The 24,737-nt window shown below is 35.9% G+C and overlaps 1 protein-coding gene across 1 annotated transcript in view; it reads right to left on the reverse strand.

The window, feature by feature from the left end:
* Window positions 1-24,737, reverse strand: part of LOC150083129 (ribonuclease P protein subunit p21-like) — a 41,759-nt gene that overhangs the window by 10,328 nt on the left and 6,694 nt on the right. Inside the window, exon 2 of the mRNA XM_090377487.1 lies at window positions 5,301-5,383. Within this exon, the coding sequence (XP_090233613.1) occupies window positions 5,301-5,383 (83 nt within the window). The remainder of the gene's footprint in view (window positions 1-5,300; window positions 5,384-24,737) is intronic.

Below are 24,737 nucleotides of genomic sequence, written 5' to 3' on the forward strand. Positions count from 1 at the left end.
AGCAGGTAGTAATATTATGCAAGAATAAAAGCAGAATATTATGCAAGAAAGCGTGTAGTAATGTATGCAAGAGTAAAATACAGACTTTAATAAAATCTTCTTCTCAAGATTTTGATCAACATTAACCTTCAAATTTTACTGGGAATCTGAAGTTACATTAAAAAAAACTCCACCCTACTCACTGGTCTGGTAGATTACAATCTAGAACGCTACATAAGTAGGTAAGTTTTGATCAAACCGTTCAAAAATTTAAAAAGTTTTACTCTAGTGCCGCCATAGATGTTTTCACATAGAATAAAAATCTTTTGTGCAAACAGGGTACACACACACTGTTTTTTTTTTTATTTGACTTTTTAAAAATTTACTTTATTTATGTTATTTTTTACCCTGCCCATGTCAGCTGCCTCAGCCAAAAGATCATTTAGTAAATTACAAATAATAAAAGACTATAAAAGAAATGCTATTTGTCAAAGTAGACTGTGCAATCTTGGCTATTGAACATAAATATGCCAGTAAAATGGATTTAAAAGATATTATTAATGATTTTGCAAATGTAAAAGCACAAAAAGTAACTAACTTTTTTTTAAAATTTATTAGTTATAGTATAATTTTTTATGTTTGTCAAATTGTATTTAATAAGTAGTCGTATTGTAATATTAATTTTCATGTTTTTGATGTTTGTAAAATTATAAAGAAATCGTAAATAAAATACATATGTTATTAAAATGATTCATCATTTTTTTTATATTATACCTAATTAAAATTTATTTTAATAAAAATAAGTGGCCCAAAATGATTTCTTGTCTAAGGGCCCAAAAACTTAGCTACGCCACTGCTGTCCATCTATATGAACTGGATACACTTCCTTAGATTTTATGTTTCTTAACTAACAGTGCAACCTCTCCTCCCTTCCTATCCTTTACGTACACATTGCACTCCCCAAATTCCACTTCTGCACTGCTTATATCTGTGACATCCCAACAGTATCCACCTTTGATGTCTTGACCAGCACTTCAAATTCATTAAATTTATTTACTATACTCCTAGATGTACATGCAAGTATACATGCACCTATTCTTACTCTTAGTTACCCTAACACAGCCCATGTTTTTACTTGTTTTATGATGACTCTCACCAGTTCCTGAAATCCCCAACAACGTGCTTTCCAGGCTGCCGCTCATTCCAAAGAAGCAGTGCAAGAATCACTTCCACCTCTGTCTACAGCTACTATTAATCTATTAGTCTATGAATCCCTCCACCACAAGCCAGCAGTTGTCCAACCCATCTAAACATTGCCTCGATAGCATCATCAAATATTCTAGCACCCTTTCTATTTAAGTATATCCCATCCCTGTAGAAGCAATCTCTCCTATTAACAAGAACAGACCACAGACCACGTCGAGAAAAATTCTACCCCACGAGCCTTGCAAAATCTCTCCAAGGCCAAATTGATTGACAAGCCTCTCATCTTATACTTTTTCTCTCATAAGATTTTCGATTTTTACGTTTTAATTGCTGGAAAGTACCATACGGAAGTGTTCTACGTATCATATTTAGGTAAAATTCTCTTATTATTTTACAAATATTCATATCAACATAGAACATACTGAGCATTACAGCTCTGGTTCATACTATCAAATAGCAGTCTTATGTGCAGCAGTATCAAAAGCTTTTTCTGAAATCCAAGTATATGATATCAAAATTAGCTTTCTGCATCCAGTTCCTTTATTATTGCATGATAGTATCCAATCAAACTGATCAGGCAATATTACCCCTTAATAAATCTATGCTATGACTGCTGTAAAACTGCACACTCCTGTTTAGATGGTCCTGTATTAACCAGTGATTCCATTATTTTCCCTGGAACATTTAAAAGTGATTCTTCAAAATTTACTTTAGTTTACTACTATTTAAAATCTAAACTTTACTATTATCAATCAAAATTACACTCCATGCACATTTAAGTGCTCATTATTTCAATTTCCAAAATTTACTACTTTAAAAAACATTTTACCCATAACGTTCAAGAGAAGTAAGTTCTTTTAATCTTTTTTTGCTACATATCAGTTGTTTTATTTTCAAGCAACAATGAATTTCATCTAAATTATAAATATCTTTAGATTAATACCAATGCAGATCCTTTTCAATTTTGTTTTGCATTGTCAACAGCTAACAAATTTCATTTGGCCGCTTTCACCGCCATGCCATTTTAAAAATAACTGAAGCCATCCAACAGAAGCTTTAAATTCATTTTTGCTAAAGCAAATATTAAACCCTTTACTTGGCTATTGTGTGTGTGTGTGTGTGTGTGTGTGTGTGTGTGTGTGTGTGTGTGTGTGTGTGTGTGTGTGTGTGTGTGTGTGTGTGTGTGTGTGTGTGTGTGTGTGTGTGTGTTACTTACACAATGATCAACAAAAAATTTGATTTCATCACTTGTTGATCTCTTTTTTTTTTCCGATTCTCAGGTAAATTTTTTTATAATAACTTTTTGAGCAAATGGCAATTTGTTCAAAAATATAGTCTTATTTGAACCATGTTTTTTGTATAAGTTTAGTTGACATCAAAATTTAGCACTATTTTTAGTAGTTGCACTTTTATTTTTTGATTCAATTACATCTATTCTTTCTTTTAAAGTTAAAAATTTATACTGTGACATTTTTAAACACTGCATAGTACTACAAAGCAAGGTGGTAAGTGTTTTATATTTGTTCTTTGTTCCGTACTTTGTTCACAAAACACATCAAAACCAAAATTTTACAATGAAACTATATCACGTGGCTCTCGTTAATGTTATATGTTCACATTCCAGGTTGCCAGTTAATGTAATGTCACTGCACTGTAAAGTTTTCATTTAAACAATACCTAAATTGAATACCACATTTCACTCCTTTTGAAACTACGAATTTCTTATAAAATATGATTTCAAAAGTTTAGTTTTAGTCCACACAATATTGCTGTTTGTGTTACAGTATCATTAGTTGTTGATGATAAAAAGAGAAAACAGTAATTTATTTAGTTGACCAATGAAAACAGCCAGTCAAAATATTTTAAAAAACACTAAGCTTTCAAAAAACATGGAATTGAATGTACCAAACAAAAATGATTGCTTATTACAGGTGAGAATTACCTTTAGGTGACTGAATTCTGCTTTAGATTCACATTAGAAAGGTTGGTACGTAGGAGGAATTTAGAAGGGGATAAAAAATCTGCTGCTTAACAAAAGGTGGTTTTAGGGTGATGAGATGTCCTGATTTTTAATAAATAGCAACACGTGCATACACACATTTTACATCTAATACTGTTCAAGTATGAAGGCAATATAATAAAGCAATCAATAGAACAGTATTTTTGCTTCCTCATAGACTACTCATTGACACTGTTGTTGTACCTGAACTAATCATCACTGCAAGCAGAAGCATAGTACTGAATATTTTATAGTAGACACCCAATTATCTGGTGTGGCTAGAAAATAAATTTAACTAAATAATAAAAACCCTGGTGTGTGTGTGTTTCCAAGAGTCATGGAATGACTATAGCTTCCTGCAGAGATATCTGGTTTTGTATTTGATTATAGTAATTTATATCCTTGAGGAACTGAAAAACATTCTGCTATATTTTTCCTATCTTCCAGTATGGTTTTGAGAGTGAGGAAGTGTAATCAACTCTTTGAAGTAGTTTCAGCACTCGGCTGCTAAAGCTGGGTAGGACATAGAGGGGATCCTCTCCTCTCTTCGCAAAAGATGAGTGGCTGAAATGCACGTGTCCTATTCTTAGCCTTGCAAGTATCACTTCATCATATCTAATTTGCTGTATGTTGGATTTCCACAGTTGGAGTAAACTTTTAATTTGATGCAGTTTGTTACTGGTTAGTACCTGTCATTGCTGTTGCCATTGATGTATCCCACTGTGTATCAAAATTCCTTGAATTTTGATACACAGTGTGTATCAAAATTCACTGTGTATCACTGAGTATCAAAATTCAAGGAATTTTGATACTCAGTATTGAATTTGCTGTTGTAGTGGATATTTGTTAGAGTTGATATTTTGTATCGCCATCATGGAGCTAAGGGAGTCGGTGAAAATTATGCTGTTTTGGGAACTTGAATGTTCGATTTGGTTTAGTGCTAACATAATGGCTTTCCTTCTTTATCTAGTAGTTTCTTTCTTTACTATAGATTAGTTAATTGAGTGTTAAATAAGGAAACGATTTAGTGAGGTCCCCTCTCAAGTGACTAGTTTCCAGGTGCTGCAATATGCAGAACTGAAGTCTTTTAATGGTAAGAATACCCTTTTGTGTCCTTGACTAATCTGGTTGCTCTTCTCTGCACCCATTCCAAGAAATTCACATGTTTTTTTTTTAAAATGAGGCTTCCAGACCTGTATGCAGTACTTAAGATGTGGCTTAACCATTGCCTTATACAATGGGATACTCACCTCTTTGCCACTGCTGGCAAAATTCTTGTATATCATTAACTGAATCTGATGAGCTGTTCTGGCAGCCTATCTGCACTGTCAAAGAACTTCACATGGTTTGTACAATTACCCCCAGGGTATTTGATATGATATGGTATTCACTATTTCACTATTTTCCTCCATGTTACCCTCTTTCCTGTTAGATCCTTAACTCTAATCAGAGAAATCCTTTATTTCTTCTAATGCTTGCTAGACACCATCTGCTCTACCTTCCCCTTGGTCTGCCTTTGAGTATATATCCTCATTTATTTTGATTCAAATATTTGTTTAGCTAATTTCCCTTCTCTTATTATCTTAAGTTCACTTCACCTCCCTCTGACCAGATGTTTGTTATTCCCAGATTTTTTTCCTTTTAACAACACTACTCTTGTCACTATCTTCATGCATGGACTAAAAGACAGAGACATGAAAGTTTAAACTACGTCTCCTGAACCCTCTTTGTCATGTCTTTAGTCTACAGTGTCCAATTTTTGTGAAAAGATCCTGTTTTGGTTTTTGAGAGAAAGCATATTTCCAATCCTTTGAATTGGCCATTGTTCTAGTAACAGTTTTGCCAACAATGCAGATTCTCATTCCTAGTAGCATACCAAACATGCCTACTCTCTGATCATCTACTTTCATGGTCCCTCCAGAAATATCAGCAATATTTATTGTTGCATACAGCAGTGATTTCACTTCTGTTTTAACTACTTTTTCTTGTTTTTAATTTTTACCTGGTCTGCATTTTGTCTGAGCCAAAATTTCCCTTTGCACATTTAATCAGTTCCTATTTATAAGTCTCTAAAGGGACAATTTAATTATAACCACTCGTATATTAAAAAACTTACTTTTGTGCCTTGTTGACGATGTGATGCCTGGATACAAAATAACTTTACAGCTTTTACAGATCTGCCGCTTTATTGTGATATCTCTAGAATAAAAAATAATCAATTAATCATTTCTTGTCTTCTTTTAAACTTAGTATTCATTTTTCTCATTTTTTAGGAAATACTAATACTTAATTTTCTATTTTGGAGGTGTTTAAATGATATAAAAATGCAAGAATCATATTTGAAACAATATAAAGGAAAATTTTATTTCACGACAGGATAAAACAGTGCAGAGTTGTTGTTGTTTTTTTTTTTTTTAAATGTCTTCGGAAAAGCACCTGTTCTGAGTGATAACTGAATAACTGATGAAATGATAACTCTTTTCATTTCCACTTCAAAATGAAGTGGAATGATAACTGAAATGAGTCAACAAAGTTCTTACAGACCTGAAATTAACTGTAGACATCCAAAGTACTCTGAGCCTCTAACTTTTGAACATTATCTGAATTTATTTAAAACACAATAAACCAACAAAATGACATCACCTCCTTGGCTACCTACTAAGCACCGGAGAAGAGCCAATGCAATTCAGGTCCAGTGGTTAGCATATGCAAGTAAAGAAGTTGTGGGTTCTACGAGAAGTGCATGGCTCACTGTGAACTGTGGTGCCAAAAATCTAGCTGACCTTAGAATCTAAAACTAAGAACCGAAACACTACCTCCCTTATCAATAAATTATTAAATACTACCTTGTCAATCACAAAAGACCGATGAGGGACATGTGTAGAAATAATACGTAATGATCATTAAAACCACCGTTGTGCCACTGAGGTGTGTATTTTGATAAAATCCAATAAAGTATTACTACTTCAAAAATTTAATACACTTATAGCAGAAGCTGTAGGAATTTATGAATAAATTCGGTAAATAGTTGGGTTGCCAGCTGACTTTTTATCATAATTTCCTTTGCCCAAATTATGTTTCCTTGTGGCAGCTGAAAGTTTGTTAGCTTCAAACAGAATTCATATATAGCAAAATTGTCAAACCAGGTTATCAGAAGCATTAAGTTAAATATTATTTAACTTTAACTTAAATATAATTGTATTTGAAGAACAAATTTGTCATCCAATATCACTATTTGGAGAACAAGATTTTTGACCCAAATTTAAATGAGCTGATTTCGTAAAGGTTTCTAGTACTTCACAACATCACTGAAGGTAAAGAAATAAATATCTTTGAAGTGTCAGTTTCAGTGTGAGACCCTACCAGATGGTAGGGGCTCACATTGCCTTATACAAAGGGATAATGAAAGAATTGATGTATGGTGGACTTGAAATATAACAAATTATCCCAAGTCATTGTTATCTTAATAATTCTTCATATTAGCATTAGCATTAGTTGAGGCAAAAAAAAAAAAAAAAAAAAACACCTTCCCATTTCGCCCATCCGGTCACTCAATTTTTCTCTAGTTCAGCCATAAATTTATTTAACCTATCAACTTCCAAAACAACAGATGGAAGTCTGTTCCACCAATCAACTATTCACTGACTAAAGGCAAACTTCTGCACATCTATTCTACAACTGTCTTTCCTCAGTTTTTATCTATGCCCATTCAGGTTCTTAGTCTGAGCAAGTGGAAGTATCCCATCAGCACTGAGCCCGCTCAAACCATTCAAGGCCTTGTACACCTCAATCAGATTACCTCGCAGGTCCCTAGTCTCCAGGTGCTGTAACTTGCAGAACTTAAGCCTTTCTTCAAAAGCACACCCCTTTGTTCCTCTCACCAATCTTATTGCCCTTCTCTGTACTTGTTCTAGCAATTGTACATATTTCCTAAAATGAGGCTTCCAGACCTGTACACAGTACTCAAGGTGTGGCCTGACCATTGCCTTATACAAAGGGATAATCACTTCCTTGTCTCTGATAACAAAATTCCTATATCACTGACAAAACTCCTATGACCTGCTCTGGCAGTCAATCTGCACTACTCAGAGAACTATCTGACTGCACAATTACCCAGATCATTTTCATTCTCTGCCTCCCTGAGAGTAGTATCACACAGTTGGTACTTTTCTCTTGGGTTACTGCTACCCATATGCAGTACTTTGCATTTGTCAATGTTAAACTTCAGTTTCCACTTCTCTGCCCATCTGACTAACTTTTCTAGATTGTGTTGCAGTAGCATACTATCTTTAGCATCATTAACAACCCTGCCAACCTTTGTCATCTGGAAACCTCAACATTAAGCTTGATATACCTTCATCAATATCATTGATAAATACACAAAACAACAATGTGCCCAGCACCAAACCCTGGGAGACTCCACTAATAACAGTCCACGTACAGCAGGGTCCATTTATTACCACTCTCTGCTGTCTTCCATCAATCTTCGCTTTATCCATTGCAGCAACTTGCCCTTAATGCCATACTGAGGCATATGATGCAAGAAAGCAAGTTTATACAGCATCAGTGTATAAACTTGCTTTTCGATGAATATAAACTCTGATGAATATGCCGTCTCAACCGATATTTCAGAACTGGTGGTTGGTTTTTCCAAGGGTGAGGCACCTCGTTGAAATGCAAATTCCGAATCGCTCGGAATTGGGGGGGGGGTGGCAACTTCCAGTATGAACCTGCTAACATACAGAGATCAAGAGGTTGGTCATCTTCGTGGCTCGAAAACAGTTCAGATTCGGAATGCCAATGAGACAATATGGTAGTACTTCCAGTTTGTACAGCAGTCTTCCATGTGCAACGGTACCAAAAGCTTTCCTGAAATCCAAGTATACAATATCAAAATTATTTTTTGCATCCAGTTCCTTTGTAACCACATCATAGTATCCAATCAAATTGGTCAGACAAGACTTCCCCTTAACAAACCCATGCTGTGCCTGAAATTTACTGCAGTGTTGTCTAAGTGATCCCATACCATCTCTTTAACCAGTGACTCCATTATTTTCTCCAGAAAAGAAGTTAAACTAATAGGTCTATAATTATTGTGTCATCCTTTGAACCCCCTTTGTGAATTGTGATTTGTACATCTCCAATCCATGGGGTTGGAGATGTGCCCTGAATCTAACAATACCCCCTGAATTCCCCTGAATCTAATAATACTCTCATAATTATGGCTAAGGGTTTGCTAACTTTCCTTGCTGCCTCCTTCAATATAACTGAATAGATTCCATCCACCCCACGTGCCTTTTTTATGTTTAACTTCAACGATTTCTCCTCCACTTTGCTCTCAGTTATTACGAAATCACTTAGCTCCCTGTTAAGAGTCTGATAAACTTCTGGCATTCCCCTCCTTGAATAACTCCTCATTTGTGAATGTAGATGGAAAATATTCATTCAGTTCATCAGCCACTTGAGCGGGATCATCAATAGTCGAACCAACTATGTTAAGTGGACCAACCTGATTCATCTCCTTCCTTCTAGAATTTACATAATTACAAGAAGTCTTTGGCAAAGATTTCTTGTAATTTGCCTGCCTAACCGCCTTTGTGACTTAATTACAGATTAGCTTATATCTGCTGTAGGCTTCTGTGTTGCCTGATAATTTATATGCATCCCATGCATTTTTCTTGTCTGCCACCAGCCTCATTAATTCATCTGACATCCATTTGACTAAACCTTGAACAGAATTCTTAGTTGGTGTGAAAGCCTAATGGCCTCCAAGATTAAGTCCCCAAAGGTTTCCAATTTACAATTCACCGTTGGTAACATCATCAGGTGATCCCACTGTATAGAATTTAAAAACTGTCTGAGACCGCTGCGGTCACCTTTACGAAAGCAAAAACCCCCTCCCTTTACCCTTAATGGTAGTTACATCTTTAAGTAAATCCCACATCAGTACACTGTGATCACTGTCACCTAGTGGTTCCTTTATCTGCAAATCTTTATTTAACTGATAATCAGATCAAGAGTATTACTCCCTCTGGTTGCCTCTCGAACATATTGCTGTAGAAAACAATCCTCCATTATATGCTACATGTGAAAGAATATTAACCCAGAAATCCAACCAAAGATTTCCATGTACTGCAGGCCCAAATGCAAAATGAAGAGAGAGATGATAGTGATAATGTAATCTCCAATACCCATTCAAAAAAGCACTGTGCAAAGGCAATAAAAGTAACAGAGGGTTCTGATACCAATGCTGAAAGAAGTAGTCATGTAGAAGTAGTCTTTGTTATTCCACCACTAGTTATAAGATTCTCAATAATAAAAAGAGGGCAACTTAGTTTGTTGTTTGATAATGTTTCAAATGGGATTAGTTTGTAGGTGCCCAAACTTTTATACCTTGATTCCCCTTAAAATTTTTCATAAATTTTGCTTACCACCCAAGTTCCAGAACAAGTGCGAATAAACATATCCGACCTAAAATTTAGCTACAAATATACACACTTCTTATTATAAATAGTACAGGGATTACCTTGGTCTCTTTATAGCATTAGCAAAGGCACATGATACAAGAAATCAAGCTTATATAGTATCAGCCAAAAAAAAAAAAAAACCACCCTTATTTCACCCATCCACTCGCTCCATTTTCGGAGAGTTGGAAAAGAAGCATTCCTTCTTTTCCAATAAGAAGTGTGTATATTCGTAGCTAAATTTTAGGTCGGATATGTTTATTTGCACTTGTTCTGGAACAATTACAATAATAAAATTTCATTTTTTTTTTTAATGTGTTCCATACCGACAGCTCGTCCATGATTCAGAATCACCGTTGAGGCCTCAATCCGATCCCTAAAATACTATCCGTGATGCAACTGTCAATGTCGAAAAACATTATGTCAGCATTGACAAATAAGTTAAAACAAATATGAAAACGTGAAGACAGATACTTTCCGATGCCTTGTGTTCACAGGACAGAATAGAAATAAAAATTCGCCGATGTGTTTGTATTTAAAATAAATTTAGTTCTCATCACATGGGCTTATAGGACCAATCATCTGATATCAAAAAAGGGCTATGAATGTTAATCGCATTTTTGCAGTTTCATTTCAAGGGTTTCAGCAATAAGTAATTTACTATAATTATGTTGAACATTAATTATTTTAGCTTCATTAAAAAGGAAAGAAAGGAAATGTTCTTCATTTACGGCATGAAATGCCAGCTCTGAGGCATTTGTTCTCAATGCACATACTGAAGCTTCATGTTGTTTCATGCAAAAATCTAACACTACCTGAGTGGATCCAATATAAGTCAAATCACAATCTTTACAAGGAATGCTATAAACAAGATCATGTATTTGTTGAAAGGAAGAATTAGTCACACATTTCCTTAATAATGTATACAATTTATCTGTGGGTTTAGCTATCACTTTCATATCCGTGCCCTTACATAAATAACTGTTTGTTATACTAGTTTTCAACATATGGAATTGTAATAAAATGCTTTTTTTCAATATTTGTTTTCTGATTATTATTGGTTATCTTTTCCTGGGCAATCAGTTTAATTTTTTCGTAGAATTAATTGGATAACGTCTATTGAGGAATCTTTTTGTTAGTTCCTTGATTTCTAATTGTAGCACATTCAATGTGGTTGAATATTTAAAAGCATTTAAGAACTGATTAAGCATGACCAATTTTTTTATGTATATGGATGATAGCTATTATTATAATGGAGTAACATGCCCATATTAGTCGGTTTCTTGTAGATACTAAAATTTAGTTTTTTCCCCACCCTCTGTAATGTAAAATTAAGAAAATTAATAGATTTAGTTTCCTCCGTCTCGATTTCTAATGTAAATTTTAATCTAGTACGAACGTTATTAAGAACTTCTAAAATAGAATTTATAGTACAAGTCGACCAGCACTAATCCAGTTCCACCGGTAATTCGAACATAATTTCCATGAAGGAAATTTCAAATTTCCCAGGTCAGCGCACCAACCTGCCACTACTGTTTTGGTGGTGTTGGCGCAAACTCGTAAACTCGGCATCAGCTGTTGGCGCAAACTCGTAAACACTGGTAAGCCATTCCCATTTGTTTTTCTGCATTTATTATAACCTGCTCACATTTAGCCCAGCCATGGTTCCATGCGTAAAGGAAGTGCCTGTTGTGGTGCAAAGTGCAAACACCGTACATTGTCCATAACAGATAAAGTTGAACTTCTGAAAAAACTCAATAGCGGTGTGTCTTGTGAGAAGTTTTAACTCATTGTAAATTCCGGAAATTTCTCTCAGTTCCTCTTATCTTAGTAATTTTCTTTTAGCCATTCTTTTTCAGATTTTTTTTTTAACAAAAACTTGCAGAAAAACAACACAATATGATGGATAATACAGCGCACTAACGAACTTGTTTTCACAAAATTTCTATCATCATCATCAGCCATTTTCAATCCACTGCAGGATGAAGGCCTCTCCAGCAACTTTCCAGTTCCTTCTGTTTTGAGCACTGGCCATCCATTTACTACTCAAAAACTCATGAATTTCATCTATCCATCTCTGCCTTTGTCTTCCAGGTTTTCTTCTAGCTCCTCTTGGGTACCATTCTGTTATTTTCTTAGTCCATCTGTCATCATGTCTTCAAGCTATGTGTCCTGCCCAAGACCATTTTAGTTCTTTAGTTTTGATAAGAATGTCCTTTACTTGAGTTTGCTGCCTAATCCATGTGTTTCTCTTCTTATCTAACAGTCTGATTCCCAATATAATTCGTTCCATTCTTCGCTGTGTAGTTCTTAGCTTCTCTTCCATTCTTTTGGTGAGTGCCCAAGTTTCACTTCCATAAGTCATGGTGGGGAGTATACATTGATTTTACGTTTCAGACAAACTGGGATATTGCTCTTCAGTACGTGACTATATTTCCTGAATGCTATCCATCCAAAATTTATTCTTCTCTTGACTTCCAGCCATTTATCATTATTACAGCTAATAACTTGTCCCAGATAAGTATATGACTCCACCTTTTCAATTACTGCTCCTTCAATCATTATTTCCCTTTCCGTGGCATACTTGTTCATCATTACTTTTGTTTTAGCCATATTCATCTTTAGTCCAAAATCCTTACTAACTGTGCATAACTGATTAAGATTTTCCTCTAATTCTTTGGGATCGTGGCTTATGACCACAATGTCATCTGCAAATCGTAAATGGTTTAGGTACTCTCCGTTCACATTGACTCCTTTCTGCGACCAGCCTAATCTTCTGAAAGCTTCCTCAAGGGCAGCAGTAAACAGCTTCAGAGATATTGTCTCTCCTTGTCGAACTCCTTTCTCGATTTTAAATTTGCTACTGTTTTTGTCTAGTCTAATAAAGGAGGTAGCACTCTCATATATTTTCTTCAAAATCATAATATATGGAGTATCTATGCCTTGTCTTTCCAGTGCCCGAAACATTGCCTTATGCTGTATGGAGTCAAATGCCTTTTCATAATCCACGAATGCCAGGCATAATGGTGTTTTATATTCATTTGCTTTCTCCATTAGCTGTGATATTACATCAAGGTGATCCATAGTTGAGAATCCTGTCCTAAAGCCAGCTTGCTCTTTCGGTTGATTCTCATCAAGTATTCTTTCTAATCTGTTAGTAATGACCCTTGTGAACAACTTGTAGATATGGGATAACAAGCTAATTGGTCTATAATTTGCAATTTCTGATTTATCTCCTTTCTTATGCAGCAAAACTATGATTGCATTACACTGCATAGGCATCACACCTTTTCTAATGCACTTTGTGAAGAGCCTTGCCAGTTTTTGTGTTATGTCTCTTCCTCCCAATTTTAACAACTCTACAGTAACTTCATCTTCCCCCGGGGCTTTCTGATTCTTCATTTTCTTCAATGCATGTTCTACCTCATCAGGAAGAATATTGGGTATGTCGTATGTGTTGCTACTTTGCAATCCATGTTCCCCACTGCTGGTATCATTCCCTCGCTCCTTGTATAATTCTCTATAGTAGTCTTCTGCTATTTGAATTATGCCTTCTCTGCTGTTTATAAGTACACCGTCGCTATTCTTCAGTTTCAGTATCATTTGTCTTTCTGTGTTCCTGCTCATGGCTGCTGATTTAAATCCTTTGTTTTCCCTTAATGCTTGTTCTACTTTTCTTGTGTTAATTCTTCTTATGTCCTCTCTGAGTCTCTTTCTAATGGCTTTGCATAACTCAGTATACTCAATTTTCTCCCTGTCAGTGTTTTTCTTGCTCTTCATTTGTCGTCTTTGGTTCATCATGACAAGTGTTTCTTGACTAATTTTTTCTTCTTTGGATTTCTGTTTCCCTATAGGTTTCTTGGGCTTTATCACTTTCAGAAAGTTGTAATATTCCTCGTCGATATCTTGGTCCTGAGCAGTCTGCAGAAGCTCAAACTTGTTCTTAAGTTCCAGTACATACTGCTTTTTCTCCTCCTCTGTTATTTCAAAGACCTTTGTATTATTTACTCGAGTCAGTTTTTTCCTTTCCTTTCCTACATCTATATCAAGTGTACATCTTACCATTCTGTGATCACTTCCAACATTTACCTTATTCAGGACGGTAACATCATTCACAATATATCTTCTGTTAGTGAGGATGAAGTCGATTTCATTAGTTGTTAATCCATTTGGATTCTTCCATGTCCACTTTCTGTTCACCCTTTTCTTGAAAAAAGTGTTCATTACTGATATTCCTTGAGATTCTGCAAATTCCACAAGTCTTTCACCTCTTTTATTTCTTTCACCAATTCCAAAATTTTCTATAGTTCCTCTTTCTGCGCTGTTTTGCCTTTTTCCAACCTTAGCATTGAAGTCCCCCATAATAATAGTGTAGTGGGTTTTCTGCTCATCTAGAAGACTCAATTTCAGTGTACATTTCTTCAACCTCTTCATCATCGTGGCTCGATGTTGGTGCATAAATCATTATAATCTTTAGCTTGTACCTCTTAGAAATCTTGAGTATTAGTCTTGACACCCTTGGTGATGTACTTTTGAATTCCAAAATGTTGTTTTTAAAATCTTTATGAACCAGAAACCCAACTCCACCTTCACTCCTTTCACTGTTTCCATTGGTGTACAGCAGGTTTCCACTTGATAAACTTATAAGTGATTCATTTCTTCTTCTTGTCAAATTTCTATCAATACTGACAAACTTATTGCAATGTTTGAGAGTTTATTTTTTAGTAATTAGTTTTATTGCAGCACTTGCCGCAAGCACAATAAACTAATCACAAACGACCTTCATATGTATGCCGTAATAGCGTTACACGTATGTGGCCGACACAGCTTCTTAAGAAATAAACATATATGTGACATAAAAAAAAAATACTTTTTTTTATATATTTTAAGCAAAAAAACGACAACACTGACATTACAATATTTATTTTAGAATTACTAATCAAATTATTTCCTAAATATTTTTTGGCCCCTGGGGAATTTTTTTGTTAAAATAGCTTGGCAGTCAGCGTATTAAAAGTAGAAGGAGGTGGTTAGCTGTTGGGTAAAATGTATGTGCTAAAATAACCATCGGTGATCCGGAAAACACCCCAATCCAGAACCCCACAGGTTCCAACGCTGCCGGATTAGTGATGGTTGACCTGTAGTATGATTTGTTATGACAAGAACATCATCTAAATGACTGCTGTAATATGAGATTTGTGGTATAAATGGATTCAGATATATGTTCTCTATTTTATCCAGATATAGCTCTGCAATGAGTCCACTAATACTAAGGCCTATTGGTAAGCCAAAGATCTGTCTATATATTTTATTTTGAAATAAAATTTAATTGGCAGTAACTAATAACTTGGAAAGTTCAAAAATCTTATCTCTGAGGAGTCTGGTTTTTATAATATTAATATTGTTATCATTAAGTAGGTCCCAAATAATATCTAGTGAGTATGGGACATTAACATTAGTGTTTAAAGATGTTGCATCTAGAGAATATAATTTAGAGTCTTCCTTAATTTTGCGAGTCATAATTTTTTATATTATATTTTAGAATCTCTCTAAATGATTTTATAATAGAATAAATAAACATAGCCAAAGATGAAAAGGCTGAATTTTTATAAGAAACAATTGGGCGGATAGGATTACCTGGTTTAAGTAACTTAACTTGGGTGAAAAGGGTGGGAACATTATAGGTGCGGGCTTTAATCTGCTTAAGTTGTGACATTGTAATATAGTCATCCTTCCTATATAATGTTAGGGTTTTGTTATATTTATTTAGTAAATTATAAAAAACAGAAGGATCAACCTCTTGATATGTTGTTGCTGATATGATGATATATAATTTTTCGATATAATCATTCTTATTAAGTATGACCACTGTATCTCCCTTATCAGCCTTTTGCATAATAATATCTTGATTATCCCTCAATTTACGCAATGCTTCAGATTCATTTTTGTTCAATTTCGGAATACTTGAAATATTGGCAAGATTTATAATCCAATTATTCTGTTGAGTAAAATTATTTCTTTGTGGTAAATCTCTAAGACAATACTCAAGATCAACAATTAACTGTTTCTTTGGTAGAATACATAGTGATAAATTGTAATTTAAACCCTTTCCTAGTTCCCTCAGCATGAATTGTTGAGGAGGCTTCCATCCTGCAGTGGGTTGATAATGGCTGCACTTGACCTTTACCTAGTAATGTAACTTGATGGGGTGTAAGAGTATATGACAAAAGATTTTTTACTTTTGTCATATACTCTTACACCCCATCAAGATGTTATTAACTGATGTAGTTAAAAATGATAATTCCGTATTGTCTACATTTACTTCATTTTCAATCATGTTATAATCAGAAGGTAGCATGTTGCAATGGTTTAAAGTGCTATGTCGATTATTCATCGTATGATTGGTCACGTTACATCTGTAATGGGGTGTAATAATGCTGCTATCAATATTATTCTGTATACCTTGAAGTGATTGTAATTTATGAGAATGCCTATCTTTTAATTCTTTGGCTAAAGCTTCTAATTTTAAATTTATGGACTCCCTTTGTAAATTTTAGGATGATATTCTCAGAGAGACATTGCCTTAAAAATAAAATATGATATTTTTGGGCAGAATACTTAAGTGTAGTTCTAGTATATTCGTGCTTTAAGTTGGCTACCCAATCTCTCATAATGTTCTTGTGTCTATGTATGATAAAAATTGTATTTAAACAAATATATAACTAAACAAATGCATAAATAAATGTATGTATAATTAAACGAGTGTGTAAATACACTAATGTGTAAGTAAACGAAGGCACCTCCATAGCCAGGTGGGCAGGAGCAGCAGTGCGGAGCACACGCTTCTTGATTAGACCGGGGTTCGAGCCTGTGACCACCAAATACGGAGAATGCGGAAAGGTCAGGGAATGACCACCGCATATCCCCGGAGCAATATGGCCTTAGCTGCTAATGCTCCTAAAAACCAATATAACAAACAAACAAACAAACAAAGAACAAGTAAATGAATATATAGCTAAAACAAATATGTAGATAAACAAATGTATAGTTAAATGAGTATAATTAAAAATTATGATAATGGCTGTGTAATAATGAAAAAGTGTATTTAAATGCATAAATACACTTGTAGTACAGTCAGTCCTCATATAACACGTGTTTACACTACACGAATTCGATCATACAGGATTTATAAATAGGGGAACGATATCTTATATAACACGAACCGAATTCGCTTATGCATGATTCGCCTTTGTGTTTACAAGAAATGGCAGTCGAGCGCAACACGATAGGAATGAAGAGAAGATTCTGAAAAACTATTTATGTTTTTTATATCAGTGAAGGAGAAACACATTTCACCATAATAACGTAAAAACCAACACAATTCCAGCTATCGGTATAATCGCAAATGCAATTAGATCGAGTTTACTACCAGTTTATAACAGATTCCACCAGCAGGAACGTAACTGGAAATTGTTTTATGGTAGTAACCCCTAGAAATGTGCTTTAGTAAAATGTGAGGTGTTAATAGTGTATCTCTGCCTTTACGGTGTTGTTTATTCAGTTACTACACGCGCGCAGCTTTGTTTATGCGTATCAAGCGTGCCTCCTCGTTTTGTAATTGTGCTTTATTCCCTAAAAATGAGTAAAATACTTAAAAGGTGTGAATAGGAAGCATCCTGGTGAAGACACTGCAGATTCAGAGAGAAAAAGAAAAGCAATATCGATAAACAGAGGCGGACTGGATCAAAAATTCTTACCCGGGAAAATTTATAGTGGCCTCATACTGTGGTTTATGGCCAAAATCACATTGGCCTCCGGCCCACCGGGGTTTCCCCGGTAAGGCTTATGGCCAGTCTGCCTCTGTTGATAGAGAAAAAATATGAAATTGTGAAACGCTTTGAGCGAAATGAAAGACCATGTGATGTTGCACGTGCTACAGACCTAAATGAGGGAACGCCGAGAATTACAAAGAATGCAGAGAAAATAAAAACAACTTTCATAGCAGGAACAACTCAAAGTGTAATTAAAATTCATTAGATTAAGACACAAAGAATTGGAAGAGATGGAACGGCTGTCATCTGTTTGGATAGAAAATCAAACAAAAAACAAGTTTGCTTACGATAGAAGCAAAATCATTAGCAATATTTTATTACGTAATAGTCGTAATAAAATACTTACGTATTTTATTACGATTATTTATTGTGTTTGGTAATGTTTTGGTTACAAATGTGTCTTAAATCTTGGGTGGCCGGCACCTAACCCTATTTTTCCCATAGGCCCTGTTCTTTATATTTCACGATTTTGCATTGCACAAGAGTTTCTAGGAACACAACTATCATGCTATACGAGGACTGACTGTATAATAAATGTATGATTTTATGTTTAAGGCAATGTAAGAACAAATGCACATGGATGTACAATGAGAATAGAATATAGATAAACAAATACAGATGAGTTATTTACAAATAGTCCAATTAAACGAATGTGTGAGATACAATTAAATATGTGTGTTATAATTTTGAAATGGAGGGGAGAAGCATAATATGAAGTCAGATATATAAGCAAAGTACTCTAGTTTTAATAAGAGCTATTATATGCTCAATATTTCCTATATTTTTTTACAAACTATAATAAATAATACACGGATTAACTTAGTCTCTTTATAGGAATGCTTCTTTTCCAACTCTCCTAGTCGATCACGTAAAAATTTAATTACAATGAGGAGGAAAATATGTCTTCATGTATTAATATTTGTTTTAACTTATTTGTTAATGCTGACAATGTTTCCCTATGTTGATAGCTGCATTGCGGCTAGTATTTTAGGGGTCGGGTTGGGCCTCACGGCGATTCCGATTTATTGAATCGCGCACGAGCAGTTGGTAAGGAACACATTAAAAAAATGAAATTTTATTATTGTAATTGAATTCTTACGTGATTGACTAGGAGAGTTGGAAAGGAAGCATTCCTATAAAGAGACCAAGGTAATCCCTATATTATAGTTCGGAAAAAAATATAAGAAATATTGAGCATATAATAGCTCTTATTAAAACTAGACACTTCTTATAAATTAATATATACTTCAATCATTTAATCTTGTAGAAAAAAAACAAAAATAATAGATATACAGGGTGATTCACTACCAGTGCGACAAACTTGTAGGAGGTGCAGGGGGCACAAAGACGAATCGGAATCACATAGCATTGCAGGGTCCGAAATGCCTTCGTCATGCGGTAGAGGACGTTGAACGGGAGGTCGTGTGAACAGCGATCCCGCTGGAAGTCAGCATTTGCGAACCGGTTCCCAATTCAGTAGGATGGACGAGTATTCAAACGTTGAACTGGCCGACATGCACCTCACATATGGAGCTGCAGACTGTAACGGGCACGCCGCTCTGCGCTTGATTGTTATTTGGTTTTTAGGAGCATTAGCAACTAAGGCCATATTGCTCCGGGATATGCGGTGGTCATTCCCTGACCTTTCCGCACCCTCTGTATTTGGTGGTGATGGGCTCAAACCCCGGTCTAATCAAGAAGCGTGTGCTACGCACTGCTGCTCCTTCCCACCTGGCTACGGAGGCGCCTCTGTGCTTGTACCAGGAACGTTTCCCACACAGGCGTGCTCCTCATCATACGATTTTCGCACGTGTGCACAGAAGGTTACGTGAGACTGGTTGTTTCATGAGGTACCGTGAATTGAGAGCGAATGACGAGGATGCCAGACAATGAGGAGAATATCCTACGTCTTGCAGAAGGCAATCCTAGTACAAGTACTCGAGCGATAGGCCAATGATTGGGTATTTCCCAATCCACTGTATGGAGGATACTGTCAACAAACCAAATGAGTCCATACCATCTGCAGCGCGTCCAATCATTGGGGCCTGCGGATTATCCACTCCGGAGGACTTTTGCTACTTGGTTTCTTCAACAGAAATGGTTCGCAAATGCTGACTTCCAGCGGGATCGCTGTTCACGCGACCTCACGTTCAATGTCCTCTACCGCATGACGAAGGCATTTCGGACCCTGCAATGCTATGTGATTCCGATTCGTCTTTGTGCCCCCTACACCTCCTGCAAGTTTGTCGCACTGGTAGTGAATTACCCTGTATATAAAAAATGCTTTATACCTGGATGGTTTGTGATTAGTGGGATAATTTGGCCATATTTCATTAAAAAAAAAAAAAAGTGCTTCTTGAAAATAAGCCCCTACCCACAAAACCAAGTGTGTGGGGGGCCACACTGCATACTTTGGGAACCTCTGGATTACTTTATTAGGTTTATATAGTAACCATATTTATTCATATTTAATTTCAAAAAAAATAAAAAATTGTCAGAATGCGTGAGATACAATTATCCAGGAAATTTACATGGTTTGTATGGTAAATTAGTATTAGTGCTGGAAAACGATGCAAGAAAGCAACTTATTATAGCTTCAAACTACCTCCTTCTACAATACTGGACAGAAGTTCGTTCCAACAATGAAGTACCTGCTGGATGAAGCAATTTCCACATATCTATCCCGCAACCATCCCTCCCTCAATTTTAACTGATGTTCCCTCGTGTAGTTTGAGACAAAAGGAAGGATTCCGTCAGGATTGAGATTACTCAATGCATTAAACAACTCAATCATATTTTCTTGAAGGTCTAGTCTCTAGGGCATTTCCTGGTAGAAGAATCCTTTGGTTCTGCTCACTAATCTCTTACTTCTCTGCAACCATTCCAAAAGATTTATATCCTTCCTAAATGAAGCTTCCACATCTATATACAGTACTAAGTTGTGATCTAACCATTGCCTTATATAAACAAAACATTGCCTTCCTATCCCTGCTGCCAAATTCCTTTATATCAGTGACAATGTCATGAGCTGTCCTGAAAGCTTTTCTGCACTGCTCAGAGAACTTCATATCTGACTACACAATTACCCCTTAGGTTTTTTTCATTTTCCACTACAATCACACATAGTTACATTAATCTGGGATTACTGCTACCCATCTTGCTTTTGTCAATATTAAACATCAATTGCCATTTCTCAGCCCATCCGTCTAATTTTTCTAGATGTTGTTGCAGTAGCATTGCAGTTGATCTTGATTACTGCCATTACCCACTCTTACCATGGGGGTGGATGGAATCTATCCAGTTATATTAAAGTAGGTGGCAAAGAAAGTAAGCAAACCCTTAGCCATAATTATGAGAGCTTCCCTGGACCCAGGGGAGGTACCCATGGACTGCAGATGTGCAAATGTGACCCCAATCCACAAAGGAGGATCAAAAGGAGACACAGGTAATTACAGACCTGTTAGTTTAACTTCTGTTCCAGAGAAATTAATGGAGACACTGATTAAAGAAGCATTGCAGGATCATCTAGATATATCTAGATCATCTAGACCAGGAGTGGGCAACTTTTTTCGTCAGCGGGCCGAACGAAATTTTCGTATCATGGTGCAGGCCGAATGAAAATTTCACATCATGGTGCGGGCCGGAATAGATTGAACGATTTAATAAAAAAAATCAGAACCTAAAAAATGTTATATTACTTGAATTACCAAATTATTAATGTATTTTTAAAAAAAATATCTGAAAGTCCAATTATCATTGAAAATGCGGCATCATCATCATCATCATCAGCCATTTTCAATCCACTGCAGGATGAAGGCCTTTCCAGCAACTTTCCAGTTGCTTCTGTTTTGAGCACTGGACATCCATTTACTACCCACAAACTCATGAATTTCATCTATCCATCTCCGCCTTTGTTTTCCAGGTTTTCTTCTAGCTCCTCTTGGATACCATTCTGTTATTTTCTTAGTCCATCTGTCATCATGTCTTCGAGCTATGTGTCCTGCCCAAGACCATTTTAGTTCTTTAGTTTTGATAAGAATGTCCTTTACTTGAGTTTGTTGCCTAATCCATGTGTTTCTCTTCTTATCTAACAGTCTTATTCCCAATATGATTCGTTCCATTCTTCGCTGTGTGGTTCTCAGCTTCTCTTCCATTCTTTTGGTGAGTGCCCAAGTTTCACTTCCATAAGTCATGGTGGGGAGTATACATTGGTCCATTATTTTACGTTTCAGACAAACTGGGATATTGCTCTTCAGTATGTGACTATATTTCCTGAATGCTATCCATCCAAAATTTATTCTTCTCTTGACTTCCAGCCATTTATCATTATTACAGCTAATAACTTGTCCCAGATAAGTATATGACTCCACCTTTTCAATTACTGCTCCTTCAATCATTATGTCTCTTTCTGTGGCATACTTGTTCATCATTACTTTTGTTTTAGCCATATTCATCTTTAGTCCAAAATCCTTACTAGCTGTGCATAACTGATTAAGATTTTCCTCTAATTCTTTGGGATCATGGCTTATGACCACAATGTCATCTGCAAATCGCAAATGGTTTAGGTACTCTCCGTTCACACTGACTCCTTTCTGCGACCAGTCTAATCTTCTGAAAGCTTCCTCAAGGGCAGCAGTAAACAGCTTAGGAGATATTGTGTCTCCTTGTCGAACTCCTTTCTCAATTTTAAATTTCCTACTGTCTTTGTCTAGTCTAATAAAGGAGGTAGCACTCTCGTATATTTTCTTCAAAATCATAATATATGGGGTATCAATGCCTTGTCTTTCCAGTGCCCGAAACATTGCCTTATGCTGTATGGAGTCAAATGCCTTTTCATAATCCACAAATGCCAGGCATAATGGTGTTTTATATTCATTTGCTTTCTCCATTAGCTGTGATATTACATGAAGGTGATCCATAGTTGAGAATCCTGTCCTAAAGCCAGCTTGCTCTTTCAGTTGATTCTCATCCAGTATTCTTTCTAATCTGTTAGTAATGACCCTTGTGAACAACTTGTAGATGTGGGATAACAAGCTAATTGGTCTATAATTTCCAATTTCTGATTTATCTCCTTTCTTATGCAGCAAAACTATGATTGCATTATTCCACTGCTTAGGCGTCACACCTTTTCTAATGCACTTTGTGAAGAGCCTTGCCAGTTTTTGTGTTATGTCTCTTCCTCCCAATTTTAACAACTCTACAGTAACTTCATCTTCCCCCGGGGCTTTCTGATTCTTCATTTTCTTCAATGCATGTTCTACCTCATCAGGAAGAATATTGGGTATGTCGTATGTGTTGCTACTTTGCAATCCATCTTCCCCACTGCTGGCATCATTCCCCTGCTCCTTGTATAATTCTCTATAGTAGTCTTCTGCTATTTGAATTATGCCTTCTCTGCTGTTTATAAGTACACCATCGCTATTCTTCAGTTTCAGTATCATTTGTCTTTCTGTATTACTGCTCATGGCTGCTGATTTAAATCCTTTGTTTTCCCTTAATGCTTGTTCTACTTTTCTTGTGTTAAATCTTCTTATGTCCTCTCTGAGTCTCTTTCTAATGGCTTTGCATAACTCAGTATACTCAATTTTCTCCCTGTCAGTGTTTTTATTGCTTTTCATTTGTCGTCTTCGGTTCATCATGACAAGTGTTTCTTGACTAATTTTTTCTTCTTTGGATTTCTTTTTCCCTATAGGTTTCTTGGGCTTTATCACTTTCAAAAAGTTGTAATATTCCTCGTCGATATCTTGGTCCTCAGCAGTCTGCAGAAGCTCATACTTGTTCTTAAGTTCCAGTACATACTGCTTTTTCTCCTCTTCTGTTATCTCAAAGACCTTTGTATTATTTACTCGAGTCAGTTTTTTCCTTTCCTTTCCTACATCTATATCAAGTGTACATCTTACCATTCTGTGATCACTTCCAACATTTACCTTATTTAGGACGGTGACATCATTCACAATATATCTTCTATTAGTGAGGATGAAGTCGATTTCATTAGTAGTTAATCCATTTGGACTCTTCCATGTCCACTTTCTGTTCACCCTTTTCTTGAAAAAAGTGTTCATTACTGACAGTCCTTGAGATTTTGCAAATTCCACAAGTCTTTCGCCTCTTTCATTTCTTTCACCAATTCCAAAATTTCCTATAGTTCCCCTTTCTGTGCTGTTTTGTCTTTTTCCAACCTTAGCATTGAAGTCTCCCATAATAATAGTGTAGTGGGTTTTCTGCTCATCTAGAAGACTCTCAATTTCAGTGTACATTTCTTCAACCTCTTCATCATCATGGCTCGATGTTGGTGCATAAATCATTATAATCTTTAGCTTGTATCTCTTAGAAATCTTTAGTATTAGTCTTGACACTCTTGGTGATGTACTTTTGAATTCCAAAATGCGGAAAATGCGGCATTCGGCATCAATTTTTCTTTTTTTTAATTGGGCTATAAATTATATGAAATTTTATGGGCTATAAATTATATGAAATTAAAAATTGTAATAATTAGAAAAGGCATAAAACATAAAATATCTCGCACAATATTATTTTTTTCAATAAGAAGTCAAACCCAAAGGAACTTTGTTCGATCGATGCTACAATAATAATTAGGAAATAACTCTTTGATGGTGCGTAGAATCACTTGGTTACTGTTGTACTGGCCGCAATTCCCGATTGGACCGAATTAAGCCGAACGTTTACGGCTGTAGTCAGGTATGGATTTTCTATATTTATGCATTTACCGAGGGGGCCGGATTCAACATCGTCTCGGGCCGGATGTGGCCCACCCCTGATCTAGACTATAGCTCAGACACAGCAGTGGTTTGTTAAGGGGAAGTCTTGTCTGACAAATTTGATTGGATACTATGATGTAATCACAAAGGAACTGGATGCAAAGAATAATTTTGATATCATATATTTGGATCTTAGAAAGGTCTTTGATACTGTTGCACATCGAAGACTGCTGCACAAATTGGAGCAGTGTGGCACTGGAGGCAAATTGCTGCTATGGATAAAGCGATGGTTGAGTGGGAGAAGACAGAGTGGTAATCAATGGACACTGCTCTTCATGAACTAATGTTATTTGTGGAGTCCCCCAGGATTCAATGTTGGATCCACTGTTGTTTTCTGTATTCATTAATGATATTGATATATCAGGCTTAATGTCCAAGTTTGCAGACGATACGAAGGTCAGCAGGGTTGTTAATGACAGTACGCTGCTGCAACAGGATCTAGAAAGGTTGAGCAGATGGGCTGAGAGATGGAAACTGA

The sequence above is a fragment of the Mastigoproctus giganteus genome, chromosome 7, assembly GCF_048544385.1.
Source record: "Mastigoproctus giganteus isolate SK-2022 chromosome 7, ASM4854438v1, whole genome shotgun sequence".
Classification (NCBI taxonomy): domain Eukaryota; kingdom Metazoa; phylum Arthropoda; class Arachnida; order Uropygi; family Thelyphonidae; genus Mastigoproctus; species Mastigoproctus giganteus.